The following is a 19,085-nucleotide window of genomic DNA, read 5'->3' on the forward strand; positions in this document are numbered from 1 at the left end:
AGGTTAAGCTATAGCTGATAATACTGTGCTAAGCAGCACTTATAGTTTAACAAGGTATTTTTTATGAACATTATTCATTTAATCATCACCATTGCAATAACCTTATGAAGTAAGTGGCAAGTTTCATTATACCCATTTGATGGGGAAAGTTAAGGGCTATGATTGTAGAACTTGAATGTGATAAATTGGACCTAGAATTTACTTCTTAGTCAAGACTGAATGGTCCTGCAAGTTCAGTATGCTGTCTGGTGGGATGGATACCACAAAAGACATGATTACCCATCTAGTATGACTGGTTGTCCCCATTTGTCTGGGACTTTTCTGAATTTAGAGCTGTTACTTTCAAGGTAACCTAGGACTGACTAGGCACAGTGCCTTAGGTCTACGATGCTTCTAAGATTCATGGAAGTGTTCTCATTTTAACTTCTCTTAAGAAAGAAGAGGAGAAAATGCAACTGTAATAATAATGAACGCAAACACTGCATCCAGTCTTAATTGTCATGCTAACATAGTCATTCACGATCTGTTTTCATTTATTTATTTCTTATGCATGTCTGTGGATGCTTATGCACATATGTGGAGGCCAGAAGATAACTTACAGGGGTCCGTTCTCTCCTTTCACCCATTTGATTGCAGATTATGGGGATTGAATTCAGGTCATCAGGCTTGGTGGCAATTGCTTTTACCTGCTGAGCAATTATGTTGGCTCCCATCAAATATAATTTTTTAATGTACGTGTAAATATAAGAAGGGACTATGAATAGCTTCTAGGGAACTGAGATTCGGATCATATTAAGCCCTTCAAATCTTAATCATGGTGGCTGGTCATGGCTAAAGAGCTTGGAGATTTCCCCTGGGATGGTTGTCTAAAATCTCCAGTGTTTGTCTAGATCTGGAATTTCTGTGCATCTTGCTGCTTCCCTTCTCGTGACACACCAGTTGCCTAGGTTTACTTTGATTTTACTAGAAGGAATCGGTAAGCCCATCTTAAAGGCCTCTTCTCTTGTGCCAGGAGACTAGCACAGTGTCTCTTTTTGTCCATTCACAATGACCAAACACTTGTCTGATTCACTGTGCTGGGGCCAGGCACAGTGCAGGAACTCAGTGCACATTTATTGATTGAATAAATGAATCAATTGAAAACTGAATTTAATTGATTGCTTATTTTATAGCCCTGGGGATGTGAAACACTCTGGGCCTCATTTTTCCATGTATAAAATAAATTCTTTGGAACAGATATACCCTGGAATTCTAGGAAGGCACTTTATGTAACACTTTCATACTTGTAGGCTTTGCCTCTATTGTTGAAAACTATATCTTAGCAATTAAATTGCTCCTTGAAGGTTCTTAATAGTCTCACCATATTTTCTCTCATCCCCTTTTTTAATTTAGATCCTCACCAGAATCCAGCATGTCAAATTTTTCCTCGAGAAAAAAGTCTCCTACTGGAAATGGTAATACAGACAATGTTTACTAAAATATTATAAAAATAAGAAAAGCAACTCATAGATCATACATTTTTTTCCTATAGATATCTGTTGTTTACAATGGCCTTATTAGCTTTGCTTAAGTTAGGCGTCTTTTTTCTTTAAGTAATAATGAGAGATTGGGAGGGGAATGTGATGTAGATGTAGTATTCATATGGGAAATTCTTTAAAATATTAAAATACATTTTTTTATTTTTTTATTTATTTTTTTATTTATTTATTTATTTTTTTTGGTTTTTCGAGACAGGGTTTCTCTGCGTAGCTTTGCGCCTTTCCTGGAGCTCACTTGGTAGCCCAGGCTGGCCTCGAACTCACAGAGATCCGCCTGGCTCTGCCTCCCGAGTGCTGGGATTAAAGGCGTGCGCCGCCACCACCGCCCGGCTTAAAATACATTTTTTTAAAAATGCTGTAGTTTCCACTTAAGTCAATGTAATTCAAAAATTTTAACAATCAATATAAATCTTGTGGAGGGTGATCTGTGCCCTGGTGCCTGTGAGATTCATGGGTTAGGTCATGTGTAATCAAATGCAGCACCAGAATTTGCAGTGTGTTTCTAAGGCCCATTTCTATTGAGCAGAATGGCTGGCCACCAGACCCTGGCTAGGTTTGTCTCAGCTGATGATCCTACATCTCTGGGCCTTAGCTGGGGCCTCCTGAGCTGCACTGGCGGTTTCAGTTGGCACCTGCGCAGGTTTATTTGTTATCTTTGGTGATGGTGTGTGGGATTTGTTCTTTCTTGCTGGGGCATCCCGCTACTAGACTTGCCAGTGCAGATGAGGCCAACAAGATGCTCCTCTCAAGACCTTCTGGTTAACGCCCCACACTCAGCCTCACTGTCCTACGGCTGTTCATGTTTCTCTTGATAGATATGAAGAACACCCAGGGGGCCGCCCTGAGACAACAGGGTTTTCATGATGTGAACAGAAGAAGGGCTTTCTTACAGGATAACAGCTGGATAAAGAGGCGCCCCGAGGAGGAGAAGTAAGTGTGGAGAGGGGAGGGTGGATGGATGGATGAGAGGTATCTCTGTTTGAAAGATACGGCCTCTAAAAAGCAGGCCTTTCCCACTAAAGCACTTGGCTCCATAGTCTAATTTGTGTAGGATTTGGAAACCATAAATCAGTTGTACCACATTCTTAAGAAAACCTACACTTTTAAAAGCAAGCATTTACATACAAAAGAATGTGAGCTGGTTACAGAGAGCATGCTTGTCACCTTTTAAACCAAAAAGAAAGCAAGACATCCCCAGTTTCCCAAAAGGTGGCAGTTTATCCCCTCTATGATATATTGATCCACCAGGAACTTTTCACATTTACAACTGTAGAATAATGACTAAAGCTTCTACATGCATGAGTAAAATCAATAAACTCCCACCCATTTCGGGCCCATCTGACTATCTACCTCTAGGTGGCTGGAGGAACGTGACCTTATTTAAAGGCAAACACTGACAAAGTTTCCCCGGCTTTGAGCATCACTTTTGCTAGCCATATATTTAAAGATCTGAAACTATAACCATAGGCTTCTAGTAATATTGTCAACATAGATTTATGTAGCAAATCTTTCTCTGTCCTGCCAGCCAGCTCCCAAATCTCTACATGGAGTCTTCTTATTAATTAAGAAAGCTTGCCGGGCGATGGTGGCACACGCCTTTAATCCCAGCACTTGGGAGCCAGGCGGATCTCTGTGAGTTCCAGGCCAGCCTTGGCTACCAAGTGAGTTCCAGGAAAGGCGCAAAGCTACACAGAGAAACCCTGTCTCGAAAAAATACCAAAAAAAAAAAAAAGAAAAAAAAAAAAGAAAAAAAGAAAGCTCAGCTGATAGCTTAGGCTGGTTTCTAACTAGCTCTTATAACCTAAAATAACCCATTTCTATTAATTTACATGCTGCCATGTGGCTCATGGCTTGTTACCTCATCTCCTACATGTCATGTCATGTCTTCTCGTGACTCCACCTTTCTTCTTCCCAGCACTCTCTCTGTCCCGAAAGTCCTGCCTAGCTATTGGCCAGTTGGCTTTTTATTAAACCAATCAGAATGACATAAATTCACAGTGTACAAAAAGATTATTACACAACAGGTTTGTGATAGATATTCATGTAACCCAGATCCATCTTTATCATTAATTAGTTATGAATTATAAATTATGCATAGTTATGGATACATTGTCTGATTTCTTTATGTGTTAAGCTTTGTGTTAGTATCTGGTTCATGAAGTATCACTAAGTCTTATAAACATATAAGGTAGGTATTATAATCTCAGTTTATAGGAGAGAAATCTACATCTCTGAGAAGCTATCTAATTTGTTCAAATGGCACACAGCTATTTTGTGGTTGTATTGATATTTTAACATGATCCATTGTCTTATAATCAGAGGCAATTTTACCTTGGGGGATATTTGACAATGTTGGGAGATATTTTTGGTCATAAAATTGGGGTATACACCTAACACTGAGTGAGTAGAGATCCAAAGTATTGATAAACATCCTGGAGTGTGCAGGACAGACATCACAGCAGAAACTTTCCAGCACCCCATGTTGGCAGCCCTAACTGAGAAACTACATTTTGGGATACTTACTCTAACTTTTACACACTATCCTGACATGCTTATTTGAGGAATGCACTTATAACTGGCAATAAGTAGTGAAAGCATCTGTTGTCTTCTGCTGTTGTACCTTGTTTATTGAAGGACTTACTGTGATGTGCAGAGATGCAATCACTATTAGACTGAGCACTGTTGGAGCACAATCACTCCCTCCCACAAATCTGCTCTTAGGGCTTCTGTAAGAGTACTCTTTTTTTCTGTAGTGGCCATATGATAGCAAATGTACATAATAAAATTTGACTTCCAGTTATTTATACAGATGGGTGAAGGTAGAGATGCCTACGATAAGTCACGGTTGGTAACAATGTTGATTCTATGCCAAGCGAGCCTCCCTAATCAGGCCCAGGGAAGCCAGCTTGGATGGTATGGTAGCTGCTGAGTGAAGGGGAAATTGGCTCCTTTTCTGGCTCCCATTGGCCCAGCTCTGGGCTGTGTGTTATCACTTGTTTTCAGGTAGGAATGTGCCTGGTGCCTGCTGTGCTTTCTTAAGTTTTGCAGAAGGATACCAGGGAAGAGGGAAGCTTTTTCCTGGTGGCCTACTGAGGGCGTATGCTTTGCTAGATCTAGATCGTTGCAGTTTCTCTCCTCATCTTTCTTTTTAATTGTCTGCTGTGGTTTATTTTATAGCTTTATTAAGCATTGTTCCAGAATGTTGAGTAATGTTAATGGAGCCCAACCAGAGAAAATGTGGTGTTTCAGGTTTGGGGGGTTGGCAGGAAGAAGTTCAGGTACTTGCTCTCTGCTGGGTTTCAAGGCCGCTTCCTAATTCTGCCTGCACTTTCATGGCCACTCTACAAAGAGAGAAAGACAAAGCTTTGGAAACTCATGTGTAAAATTCTACCACAGGGTTGACTGTAAAGAGAATAGAGGATGGGAAGCAAAGACATGGGTCCTAAACTGCACTTGATAATCATATGACTTTAGGAAAGCCACAGAATCCCTAATGAATGAGCTCATCTGTAGACTAGCTTAAGCAGTGTCTCCCCGGCCTCATTTAATAGGGACTTTAAGGCACATGCATTTCATGGTTCAAAAAACAGGCTCCACCTGAGAATGATTAATCTCTCATTTGAGACATTAGTACTTGTTTCCCTGTATTTTGCCCAGGTGAATGGTCAAATCCATGAAAATGTGCAGACATAATAGGCTTAATTAAACCTGAAGAATGTTTATAGAAAACTTTTGTCTTTTCTTCTTGTAGGAAAGAACTAATACACATAAAGTCAATGGTCTTATGTTCCCATACTCTGGTTTAAAACAAAAACAAAAACCAAAAACCAATCACAACAAACAGGGCGCTGACTCATTGTTGAGTCATGTGGAACTCTCATGGGACAAATGGCCTTTTGTGCTGTCAAGCTTGTCCCACTCCACTCTGCTCCTGCAAGTCGTTACTGGTTAATTTAGAGTTATGGTTATGCTCTTAGGCACAGAGTAAAACAAATTAACCTTGCCTGAAGTTGTAAACTCCCTCCCTGTCTCTCTTATTTAGAGCTTAGCAAACACTATGGTAACTTTTGATGTAACTTAATTTGGGTCTTTCTCTGCAGAGATGAAAATTACGGCAGAGCGGTGCTCAACCGGCATAACTCCCATGATGCCTTGGACAGGTGAGGGTCTCCAACAATTACATCACTTACAACAAAAATGGAGGATTTAGAGAGAGAACTTGTTCAAACCAGATGAGTACTTGTAGCTAGCCTTGGGCTTTCTTCAACACATACACATGCAAAGGAGAATCTGGAATATCATTAGGGCTTTCTTCCAGAAAACTCTTGTGTCAGCTCCCAGAACTATGGCTCGAAGGAGGCTCATAAATCATCTCATTCCACCCCACTGACAGGGAGAGAGAAGGCTCTCATAAGAACGTTCCCAGAGAAGACTAAAAATACAGAAGTAGCTCTAGAGCTCATGTGCTATGTGGGACAACACATTTCTTTCATGAATACCATGGACTTATGGCAAAATGCTGACTTGTCTGTATTATTAAGGAGATTGACAAGTGCAAATCAATAGGAAAATTCAGATAAAATGAGGAATCACAATGATGTGAACAGTCTCAGATCCATTGAACAGATAATATTCTCATTGGTACATGCTTGTACTCACAAGCTTAGCAACAGCCACACCTGTTAGCAGAACCTAAATATTTATTACAGTCAAGTTTCACTTGGTGCAGAGGCTTGTATTTGTGTGCCAGTAAGGAGTCTTTGGTAAGGAAGTATGAATTAAAAATAAAATAACTACATATACACCTGGAAATGTATCTACTTTTGAATCTTATACTCATGAATTTTTCTTAACCATTTTAAATCTTTTAATAAATTTGACCTGTTCTAAAGGTGCCTAACTTACCACTTTGTGTCCCTAATGTCAGCTTTTAGCTCAACAGATTAACTGTTGCTTTTAATTCTTTTTAAAGTTAGTACAAAAGTAATCATTTTCACTGTGACATTTTATACATATATACCACATACTTGTTCTAAATTGTCCCTTGCCCCACTTCCTGATTTACTGTCCTTGAAAGTACTTTTCAACAATTCTATTTTATAGAATAAAATACTGGTCTATCAGTATAATAACCATCCCCCCCCCCATTTTTTTCGAGACAACGTTTCTCTGTGTAGCTTTGCACCTTTCCTGGAACTCACTCTGTAGCCCAGGTTGGCCTCAAACTCACAGAGATCCACCTACCTCTGCTTCCTGAGTGCTGGGATTAAAGGTGTGCACCACCACCACCCAGCAATAAACAATTTTTCAATGGAGTTTTTTTTTTTTCCTGAAGAAATTTTAATTTGCTGTCCTATGGTCTAGGGATTCACCATCTGTGACTTCACCTAGTTTACAGTGGGTCCTCATTTCACCAAGCAAAGAGACACTGATTATTTGAATCCAACAACAAAGGAAAATTGTTCTATGCATTTAAATAGCGTTTCTCTGGGACACTGGAGAACATACACTCCCATTTTAAACTGTGGCACTGAGAACTAAGCGCCATCTTCTCAGCTTCCCCATAGTGCACCTCGGTATAACAGGACCTTGCTGCCATCTGTGTTAACTTTACATTTTAAATAATATTGGTTTCCTGAACTCATGCACTGGTGGTCAGCATTTTGGCTAAAGCAGTACACTAAACTTTTATCATTAGTAACGGTAGCTGCAGAGTTTCTCTCCGGGTCCGCCAAGCCCCCACAGTCCCACAGCCCACTTATAAAGTAATCATTCAGATGCTTATATTACTTATAAACTGTATGGCTGTGGCAGGCTTCTTGTTATCTAGTTCATCTATCTTAAATTAACCCATTTCTATTAATCTATACCTTGCCATGTGGCTCGTGGCTTACCGGAACCTTACATCCTGCTCCTCATTGCAGCGCCTGGCAGCGTCTCTCTCTGTCTCAGCCTTCCACTTCTCAACATTCTCCTCTCTCTTTGTCCCTCCTATACTTCCTGCCTGGCTACTGGCCAATCAGCATTTTATTTATCAATCAATCATCCATAGCACTTCTCCTTTTTCTTTTTTTTTTTCAAAAAGGAAGGTTTTAACTTTAACATATACAATTACATATAACAAAACAATTATCAAGGAAGAATTACAGTTACAATAGCTAGTCTATTTATAATATCTAGTCTATTTGTATTTGGCAAAATTAAAGAAGATATCCTATCTATCTTATATTTGTGAGTCTAAGGTTTCATGTCTAACTTATCTTTTATCATAACTAAGGAAATTACAACTATCTAGTCTTCAACTTCATCAAAGACTTCAGAAGGATGTAATATTACCTGAGAAATGGGAAAAGGATGCAAGCAACTTTGGGGAGTCTTGTGAGAGTAGACAGAGACAGCTGACAGCCTGGACAATTATCCAAAGTTCCTTTGTAAATTTGGGGCATCTGTCTTCAACCCACAGGCCTAGAGTCTCACAGTCACTTCTCTCTGTGTCCTGTAGAATGTCTGGCAGTTTCCTCTGCAAAGCAGGAACCTGAAGGACCATTTTGCCAAGCAAAGTTCAGTGGTCACCTTCCTATGGGTCCTGCATGTCCAGTTGATCAAGCAATAATAAATAATGCTATAATTCCCCACAGAGTTTGCTCTCCATAGGTCACAGGACTTCAGGAAGCATTGCTTTTGTGTTAAGACCCAGGAAGAAGAAAGCCAACCAAAATCTAAAGTGATGGCATTTGTGAATGGCCTGATTTTTGTTGCTGTTGTTATAAAATTGTTTATGTTTTTGCTTTGTGCATTTGCTTGTTTGTTTTGAGATGTTGAGAGGAGAATCTGAACTTTTCACACAGTAGACAGCACTCTGCCATTTTGCTACAAAAAAGAGGGTCTTTTTTTTTTATTGCTTCATGACTTTACTTAGAAGCTGTCTTCAAAACTTGAGAAATATAGTAGAGTTTTCTTTCCTTCATTTTTGCCTTCACAGTACTGTTCCATCAGTCCGTTTGTAAATGTTCATGTCTGTTTGTAAACATCCATGTTTGTTTATCTTCCTGCAGTTAAAAAGCAGTTTCCTCAATGTATAACTTCCTTGAATTTTTCCTGAATTCTCTTTTTTTTTTATATAACATCAAGCACTTTTTGCCTTTGGATTTATGTCTGTAATTTGTCCCTTTAAGGTAAAGAAGATGCATTTTTAGTTAACAAAATGCATTGTATATTACCTATTTCCAAATAATTGCAATTAAAAGAAATATAGTACTCCAAGTTTAAAAATTAAACCAAGAAATGCAAACACAATAAATCACACCATAATTCCCCACAAAGCCTGCTCTTCATGGGTCATAGGACTTTGAGACGCATTAAGCAGGATTTCTTCTATTTGATCCATTTCATCTTCCTTGGTCATGTTTCTCAATGTTGAGCTTCCTCTCTTTATTTTCCTCTTTCTCCATCTTTCCTGTTTTTCTTTCTTCTCGTTCCTCTCCTGACCACCTCTATCATTGCTCTCCTTTCTACACATCTATCATTTCATCTTTCATGCCCTTCTTTCCTTTTCTTTCTGGATTTTCTGTTCCTTCTAAGCTCTTTCTGTCACAAGTGTTTGGGTTTTGTGCCTGTCCATGGTGCTGAATGTTAAATAAAGCATTTTAGGAGTTAGCCCCCTGATAGGGCTTACGGCATCTATCAAAACTGGGCAAAGCGTACCTGATGATAAGATGTTCCTATTCTGTAGAAACCTGCAACACCAGAAGAGCACACCCTACTTATCAGTCACTATTAGCATTAGTGTCAGATATCCTCAGCTTCAGTGTGAATATGTTACACTTCAGTGATTTATGAAAGCAGGGAAAAATCACTGAAACCAGTCACATATCATTTATTAGCAGTGGGAATTTAGTTGTCCCAAATTTATTTTATCTAAGTCAAAATTTGGAAGATTTCTGTGTGCCAACTTGGTCTTTCCTTGCTAACATGTTCCCTTCCTAGCTAAATAGGTCAAAATTTTGTCAAATTTATGATAAGTTTTATCAGCTAATTTTGTAATTTTGTCTCTTGGTAACTATGTTGCTACAGGAAAATAACTGAGAGAAATGGACCAAAAGCCACGATTAGCCGGTACAGATCTGATGACGCGCTGGACAGGTGAGGTGCTGTGAACCAATCCAGTGCTTTAAACCCACTGTGTGTGAACATCAGTGTTATGATGTGCAGAGGGGTTGGAGTGCTTACCGAAGTATTTTTTGCACTGGTGCTATTATATCTCAAGGAGGAGAAGCCTCTGAAGACCGAATTGTCTCCTCAACTCACAGAATCTTAGTTAGATGCATTATTTTTCCCAGAGGTCTAGGTTTTAGAGAACAGTAGGTCAATTTGAAAGATTGTGATTTGAGTATGAGTTTTGAGTACAGGTAAGACAGGCCCTGCCTGGAATCTGTCAGTTAAATTTAAACTGAGGAATATCAGTCCCTATTCTCTGGTCATGGGTTCTTCAGCTGTGATGGTAGAGAATCAGCAGCTTCTGTGAAACTACTTGTAAATATATACATTGAGGCTAGAAACGTGAATTGTGCTAAAGAAGTTTAAGTAATGTGTGGCATGAAAAATAAAGATCCTAAAGCTAATTTGGAGATTAATTTTAATAGACTAGGTTAGGGAGCCCCCTAGTGTTCTGTTGTGGAAGTAAATCTTTCCCCTTGGATCTTTTTTTAAAACATTATTTCTTTGAAATAAATGTTGCCCTTCAATCTGTTTTGATGATATTCTCTCTCATTCCACATCCAGATCCACCACATCCCACACTTACTGTTTTACTTTTTTATTGCTTTGATAAAGCTCCATGACCAAGGAAAATTATAAAAGAAAGCATTTAATTGGTTTCCGGTTTCAGAGGCTTAGAGTCCATGATGCCAAAGTGAAGGAACAGTTGAGGGCTCACATTTTGGTTACAGCCATGAGGAGGAAGGGAGAGCACACTGGGAGTGGTTCTCATGTTTTGAAACCTCAAAGTCCCCCTCTGGTGACACATCTCCTTTTACAAGGCCATACCTCCTAATCCTTCCCAAACAGGTCCACCAACTAAGGACCAATTATTCAAACATATGAGCCTATGGGGTCTGTTCTCATTCAAACCACCTCACTCACTCAACTTTATGTCCTGTTTTTTTTTCCCATCAAGACTAATTTGTGCTGATATGAGGTCTTCCACCAGAATGTGGTCAACTTATTGGGGGGCACAGTTTTAGAGAAAACTCTCCCTCCCTCCCTCCCTCCCTCCCTCCCTCCCTCCCTCCCTCCCTCTCTCTCTCTCTCTCTCTCTCTCTCTCTCTCTCTCTCTCTCTCTCTCTCTTCATGAAGATAACAATCGCCAATAGCTCCATGGCTAGGTGTGGGACTTCGTGCCCAGCTCCCATCTTTAGATGCTGGGATTTGGTCTGGTGTGGGCTTGCACAGGTTTTGTGCATGCTATCACAACTGCTGTTAGTGTATATGCACACCTGCCCTGCTGTGCCCAGAATGCATTGTTACCTTGTAGCCACCCACTATTTCTTTATCTTGCACTCTTTATGCCCCCTCTTCTGCAAGGAGATCCTTGAGCTTTGGGAGGAGGGACTATGGTACATATACTACATTTAGAGCTGAACATTTTGCAGTTTCTTATTCTCTGCATATTGGCCAGTTGTTAATCATCATCTGCTACAGCTGTGAGTCACTGTGTCAACCACTGCCTGATGAAAACAGAAGCTTCTCAGATGCAGTAATGTATGGTTATAACGATAAGGAGTTAATTTAATAATATGTTCATTTAACCAAATAATAACGGTAAGTTCTCTCCTAGGGCCTAACTTAAGTCGACTAATTTGTCAAGATGGAGTGCGTTTAGTCCATCCTTCCTTCTCCTCAAATCTAAATGGTTTAACACAATAGATCACTGCTTGACTCCTGACAGTCTACTATCCAGGGAGTGACTAGGCAGCCAGGTTCTTTCCATGTTTTAATGTTGCCATCTTCAACTCATAGGCACCAAAGCCGTAGTGGAGGAGGAAGAAAGAGCATAAATTGTATGCAGAGAATTTTACAGAGGTCTGGATATGGTAACAACATTTCTGTCCACATTTAATACCCAGTCAAGTGGTCCCAACTTAATGACCATTTAAGTTGGTAAATGTGGCTTCTATGTGCTCGAAGAAGGCAAACACAAAGGATTATTTATGCTATATTTTTTTAAAAGACCGCTAAAGTATTTCATTAATGCCTTTTTACCAACATAGGAAGTATTGTCATTGAATTATAAAAATATGAAAAAAATGGGTTAAGATCTCATTGAGTCAGGAAGACGAGCAACAAATTCAAAGTGATGTCCAGATAGCTCATCAGCCCCTTTTACTTTCAAATATTGTAAAATGTAACACATAGAAAAGTTCTTTTTTACAAAAAAAAATGATTAGATATAAAATTGTTGAAGCATGAAAGAGACCTGGAAGATGTTTGATAAGCTAAATTTTTATACAAACTTCCGTTTTGTGTATGAGGGTCAGACAGAAATGCTGATGCTAAGATAGTTAAGGCCTAAAGCTTGGAAAACCAACTAATGAATAGGTACCAGCACTCACTAACTTTGGAAAAGGCTCAAATATAATCCTTTCTAAGTGTTAGTTATTTATTTTTACCTAACACCTCTCAATCATGATTAATGGATTTCTGTAAATTTTTACCTTCTGTATATTAAGAAATATATAATTATTTCTTTGAAAATTTCTTTCATATATGCATATAATATATTTTGATCATATTCACTGCCACACCTCCCTCTAACTCCTCCTAGATCCACCTCTTATCCCCAATTTCTTTTAAAAAAACTTATATTTATTTTATATTCATGGGCACTTTGCCTGCATGTATATCTGTGTACCATGTGCATGCCTGGATGTTGGAGGAGGTCAGAAGAGGGTGTGAGTTGCCATGTTGGGTCCTGGGAATTGAACCTAGATCCTCTGGAAGAACAGTCAGCGCTCTTTACGGCTGAACCATCTCTGTAGCCACCCCAGCCCAGCCCCGTGTCTTTATTGTTTCTTTGTATAGCCCGAGTCAGGTTTGTGCTGCCCATGTACTCATGGGTGTGATGTCATCTACTGGAGCACTGTCAACCTACCAGGAACTGCACTGTTTGTTTTTTTTTTTTTTTTGATTTTTTTAAAATTTTTTTTGGTTTTTCGAGACAGGGTTTCTCTGTGTTGTTTTGGTGTCTGTCCTGGATCTCGCTCTGTAGACCAGGCTGGCCTCGAACTCACAGAGATCTGCCTGGCTCTGCCTCTCGAGTGCTGGGATTAAAGGCGTGTGCCACCACCGCCTGGGGGAACTGCACTCTTAAAGAAAACTTTGACCTTTTGGAAGTCATTAAGTGTTAATACCTCTTTGGTTGGTGGGTGCTTGAATCCCCTATTTGTATGTTCTGGAATGTTGACTGGTTGATATGGTGCAAGCCTTGTGCAGATCATATTACCCTCTATATTTTTAGAACAATGTTTCTTAAGTAAAAACCTTTGATTTTGCTCATGGTAGAACAAAATGTTGCCTGGCTTACAAACCCAGAGGCTCCATTACTGTGGATCCTTATTCTTACCTCATCTACATCTCTGCTAAGGTGTTCTGGTGGTAAGATTATGAATTTTACATTTTACATTATCAAACCTAGAATCTTAAGACATTGACTTTAATAATAATGGTTTTTTTCTGAAGAAAAAGACTACCTTGGGATTTAGTACAGGAGGTTTAGAGACCATGAAAGCATCTCACCAAATTTATTCAAATAGTGATGTTTTTCTCCCTCTCAAGTAGCCTCTAGCGTTTCCTCGTAACTTTAATTCTTGGACAAGCACAGACAAAGGAAGGGTTAACTAGGCTTTCACGGTTGCTGAAACTGTGCTGCTGTTTCTTTTTCTTCCAGAACACTGTCCACGTTCAGGACACCAGAGGCAACCAAGACGTAAGTATTCTCCTAAATGATGTGTGTTTCCTTGTGTACATTTAAAAGCTATCCAGCCTTACCACCCTCGGGCCAAAGTGTCATGGGATACATCCAGTCCTGTGGTGTTACAGGCATAGTTAGTAGCCGAGGCTCCAAAGGATCAAGTGCTTTTCTGCCTGGACCTGTACTGAGAAAGCTTACCAACCATCACTCTAAAAATATTGTTAAAGTTTAGATCAATGCCTTTAGTCTTGTTTTTAAACATGGACTCAGGGCTGGAGGGATGGCTCAGTTGGTTCAGAGCCCTGGCTGGTCTTTCAGAGGACCCAGTCTCGATTCCTAGCATCCATCCGTATGGCAGCTCACAACGCCCTGTAACTCCAGTTCTGGGGAATCTAGCGCCCTCTTCTGGCCTTTTCCTGCACTGTACATGCAAGTTGTGCGCAGAAATCATGCAGACCAAACACCTATGCACATAAAACCCCAACAAAGTAAAACGATGGACTGTGTTTCCCCCCATTTCTCAGGCAACCGACTCTCTCTCATTCCATACCTCACCTTCTTACCCGATACCCCTCACCTAAATGTCTCTTCTCTCCATGCAAATCCAGTGGCTCATGAAACCAGGACATTATAAAATGTATTTTCCCTGGCATATTCTCCTAGTATTTATAAGCAACACAAATTAGATGAGCTTTAACATAATTACCTTCAAAAAATTGTATTTATAGATAAAATACTTTTCATGCTGGATCCAAATCTTAATGTATAAAACAGGCCCTGGGTCATTGTCATTTTTTTGAGGATCTGAATATATGCCTAAACAGAGAATAAATACCAAATGGAGATTACTAATGTGTGTTGTTCAATTTTTTTCTTAAGATCATATCTCTAAGCAAAAACCCAGCATAATTGACAGCATAATTCTGTCAATCACAACAAAATAATGAAATTAAGAGAATGCCAATCTATAGTATGTCACAACTGATTAGCCTGAGTGTCACACAATCCACACCAGATGTTAACGACTTTCTCAGCCAGTTACTTCATCCTTTAACCAGCTGTGTGAGAGCCTGATAGTGTCCAGGACAGGTGAACTAAGGAAGAGTGTTTTTCTCTTACTGCTTTTCAGTCCTCAAGTGAGATGTTTTATTGTGGATGGACAGTAGGTTGGGATATGAGTAGATTATAAGATGTTTCAGAGGCGGGGAGGTAGTGACAAAGCAGCTGGAGGAAGGTGTTGATCTGTTCTGCTCATTAAACAGGCCAGCTGCCAGCTCCTCTAACGCAAACACCATGGCGACCACACCTGCCACCACCCCTGGGAAGAAAAAGAGGTAAGATGGGTACCCTGTGTCTGCCTCTGGCTGAGCTATACTCCAAGCTCCTCTAGATGATGTTGGTGGTGAGTCTAGATGTTAAGAGCTATGCAACTTCAAGTAACCTTCCATAGAGCTGCGCTAAGGATGTGGCTTAACTTGAAAAGTGAATAATCACACATTACCATGTACCCATAGCATCCTCCTTTGCTCTGTACAGTAGGCTAATTCTACTTGAAAGCAGTGTCAAGGCCCTTTCTGGAGACCTTGTTCTGTTTCCTTTGTTCTTTTAGACATATATGGTTTCATATCACTCATAAAACTAAAAATAAACCTACTACATGAGCCAGTATATTCCTAAGTACTAACCCAAAGGACTCTAAGCCAAAATATCCCAGATAGATGGGGGAAGGTGTAAATAGATGGAGGGTAGTGGGGTGCAGAGAGAAATATTCTCAATGGACAATACATACCTGTGTGAAAATACTTAGAACTTAATTTTTTAAAGCCAAAATAAACACAATCAAATACACCAGCATTTACTTCAGCACTACTCACAAGAACTGAACTGTGGAAACCAATCTAGGTATCCAGCAATGGAGGAATGGATGAAGAAAATGTAGTATATAGCACAATAGGATTTTTCAGCATAAAGTTATGCCGAGGTTGAAGTAATGTCAATTGGAGATACTTGCATTAAGCAAATCAAGCCATTTTACTTTGGGAATGTTGGCCAGCGCTCGGGCCTCCTTAGCCTCGCCATCCCTTCCCTGGCCTATGTTACTGCCTCCATTTCTTTTTTTTTCATCTTAGACTTCTCAGTAGAGGTCTTGGCTACAGCTACAATCTGAAATTATACCCTTGCACTGTAAGGCCATCTTTCTGGCAGATGTTAAAGCCAAGGTTAGCCTTCTGTGGTGTTCCCTTCTGTTTTAATGTCCTTGTCAGAGTGTTCTGTCTTACAGTGTAAGCATCATGTTTTAACCAGAGAATAAAGTTGTCATCTCCACTGTGAACTGGACCAGAGAGGTAGAAAAAGAGGAAGGTTAATGTGATGAACACACATAAACCTGCAGTCCAGATTTAACAGTTACCATTCTTTCCCCATTTTTTACTTTTTCGGAAAATGTCCACATTGTTTGGTGTCAAAGGAAATGAAAAAAAAAAAAAGCAGTTCACTTGGCGGGGGTGGGGGCGGGGAGGAACAGCCTGAAGTATAGGATCCTTCTTATTCCATTTACGAAATAGTGTTCATTTTATTTCCAAGGTAAAATTACCTTGTTGCCTTTTGAGCTATCAACTGCCCTCCCACCCCCAGATGTGGGGTGGGATCAGCCATCCAAATGCTATGGTATGACTGGTGTCATTTCTTAACAGACAGTCCTGGTTCCCACCACCCCCTCCTGGTCACAATGCCTCTCCAAGCACCGGAGCAAGCAGAAGGTAAGGGAGGGTGTCAGAGGTAATTGCTATGCCACTGATGGAAGAATGTATTAGTCGTTGACAGCATGTAATTGTGGATGCTTTTGAATAAGCTGATGGCGGTTTTGTGAACTCTGAAGAAGACAGTGCCCAGTGGGAGTGGGGGTCAGGCTTCTCAGCACCCTTGATGACAAGCTGTGAGAACTGAGGTGCCTATATGAGTGGCAATGTTTTCCGTGACAAAGTGCTGCAAATATAGTGGAACCAACAGTGGATATTTATTGCCTCGCCGTGAAAGATCACAATGTGAGCAGGACTGTCTCCTCCTGGGGGCTGTGAGGGAATCCTGCTCTCCCCAGGAGCTGCTGGCTTCCTGGCAATCGCTGACATTCCCTAGTCTGAACAGGCATGCTTTTGTGTGTGTCATTTCCATGCCAACCTTCATCTCCCTGTGCCATCTTTCCTGAGCATGTAGCTGAGTCCAAATTTCCTTTTCTTTTCAGACCACTAGATCTATTAGATTAGAGCTCCATCTTATTCCAGTGTGACACCATACTAACTTACAACACCCGAAAAGACCCTGCTCCAAATAATGCCACGTTCTCAGGAGGAACAAGTCAAGACTTCCATGCGGGAATTTTAGGGGACACAATTCAGCTTGTAACAGTGACAGGGGGAGACCTGAGCCAAATTCCAGGCAGGGGCTCCATTGTGAGTCCATCTGCCTCCAGGCTGTGATGAGCCCAGTTGACCGGTGGAGACATGAGCGGCAAGTTCCCTGTGTCACAGGAAGTGACAAGCGAGGGTTTTCTATTTATTTATTGTTTTTTCAGAAGACACATAATTAAAATGATAGACTATCTGAGGGATCCTTTACTCTACAGTGCCCATGCAGGACATATCAACAATTTAGCAGGTATTCAATAGATGAATCAACATGTCACACATCATTCTGGATTATTCGGCTCCCTCAGTGAACAAAACATGCAGCCTGTGTTTGGGTTTTTAGAGAAGTGTCTTCTACAAGTGTTGATTCCGGTGGTGGATGTCGCCACTAACACAGGAGGGAAGAGGGGTCAGTGGACCAGGTCAGCTTTGTATCCAAATCTCCAACACTTTTCCATGTCAGAAGCCAAGAACATCTTCACCAAAGTTTTTCCATATTTCAGTGGGATTTTGTCCTGCTTACAACTGTGAAACTGTTTGTGGGATATTTTCTAAAGGTTCATCTGCCACACAGGCTTCCAGTGTCTCTTTTATTTCTAAATGATAGAAATATGTGGATATATAATTTATTACAACCCAACTTTATAATATAATATATAGCATATACAATAATATATAAATGTATTTTAACATATAATATTATAATTCAACTTTAATAGAATTTAAGTGAGATCTGTAAAGATATAAATCAACTTTAGTTGGTCAAAGAAATTAAGTGACTTTCCACACCCAACTCTACTTCTTTCTATGTATTTATATATAGATATGGCATGTCGATCAAGTTGTAGAACATATTGAGTACTCATAATTTGGAATAACATCCACTTTATCTTAAAATGTTTTATTCTTAAGCATACATATCGGTGGGTGACTTCCAGTTATATGAACTGCCAAGTATATAAAGCATATTTAAAGCATCCTTTTTCCTCAGGGTATTACTAGATAATTGCTCTACAGATGATAGTATTCATGGAGCTACCCACATTTCCCTATGTTGATTAGAGTATTCCCATACCCCCAAGCATCAGGAGAATCATTTAATTTTCTTTGATAGGCAACAAATGGTATTTTTATTACAAGTATTTATTAGATATTTCCAAAATAACTTTTTATTTTGATTCATTCTTCTTCCTTCTGGTATTACTATAACTTATTATTACAATGGACAAATGATCCTGTAACTTTGTAAAAATGTGCAAGGGTTGGTCATTAGTCAAGATCTCATACATTCAAAACATGTTGAGATTGTGGGTATAGGTTTGCTTGGAGCTGGCAGCCCTGGCTAAGAGCCCTAGCAATTCAACAACATGCTGAATGTGTTCAGTGTGGAAGATGAAATGAATAATAATGTTCCCTAGGAAAAATAACCTAGCTCAGATACACAGCACTAGAATTAAGAAAATGAGGAGGTCATTAGGTTTCGTTGATCAATGTAGCTCTCTGCGCCCATTTTAGAATTATAGGTTATTTACACAATGCCTAAACGGAGGGCTTCTCCCTGAGCTTTCAGGGCAGGAGGGGATAATGACAGTGTATAAGGACTTAGGTGTAAAGAGCTTTTCCTTGGAGTAGGAGTGCAGTGTCTGCTTCTCATCTTTACATACCTATCCCAAGGTTGATAGGAAGACTTCATAGTAAATACTGAAAAAATGGAAGCAATTATTAATGACATAAAGGAGTGAATGCTATACAAACAGATCTCTGACCCCAAAGGGACCAAAGTAAATGAAAATAGGTCATCAACAGATAAAACTAGGGGACTACGATTTTTAACACCTTACAAGCATAATGCTACACTTATTTCTCTTTATCTCTGGCTAGTGCACTGGGATCCTCTCCTCTTTCTCCTCCTTCGCTAATTCTTTCAAAGAACTGTCCCCCTGACTGCCTCCCTCACTGTCTTCTGTTCGTTGCACAGGTATGCTTTCCCTTTGCATCTGTCACTGAAATGTTGTTTTATATCTGAGACTTCCAGACTGCACCACCATTCCAAGAGACAGCCTCTCTCCAGTCTTTATTTCCTAGACCTTTCTGCAACTTTTCACATTATAGATCATTCCCTTCCTGTCATGTACTAGCCAAGAAATCAAAAATCAGTTGTGTTTGGATTGAAAG

The 19,085-nt window shown here is 39.9% G+C and overlaps 1 protein-coding gene across 8 annotated transcripts in view; it reads left to right on the plus strand.

Annotated features, from left to right (window-relative positions):
- Scel (sciellin) overlaps positions 1 to 19,085 on the plus strand; it is a 97,652-nt gene that overhangs the window by 13,594 nt on the left and 64,973 nt on the right. For all 8 annotated transcript variants that reach the window (XM_015996699.3, XM_076545519.1, XM_076545517.1 and 5 more), the window contains exons 2-8: positions 1,393 to 1,454; positions 2,354 to 2,468; positions 5,639 to 5,698; positions 9,612 to 9,680; positions 13,483 to 13,521; positions 14,769 to 14,840; positions 16,200 to 16,265. In XM_015996699.3, the coding sequence (XP_015852185.1) occupies positions 1,412 to 1,454; positions 2,354 to 2,468; positions 5,639 to 5,698; positions 9,612 to 9,680; positions 13,483 to 13,521; positions 14,769 to 14,840; positions 16,200 to 16,265 (464 nt within the window). In that variant the 5' untranslated portion in view covers positions 1,393 to 1,411. The remainder of the gene's footprint in view (positions 1 to 1,392; positions 1,455 to 2,353; positions 2,469 to 5,638; positions 5,699 to 9,611; positions 9,681 to 13,482; positions 13,522 to 14,768; positions 14,841 to 16,199; positions 16,266 to 19,085) is intronic.

This window comes from Peromyscus maniculatus, chromosome 9 (assembly GCF_049852395.1).
Source record: "Peromyscus maniculatus bairdii isolate BWxNUB_F1_BW_parent chromosome 9, HU_Pman_BW_mat_3.1, whole genome shotgun sequence".
In the NCBI taxonomy this organism is placed as follows: domain Eukaryota; kingdom Metazoa; phylum Chordata; class Mammalia; order Rodentia; family Cricetidae; genus Peromyscus; species Peromyscus maniculatus.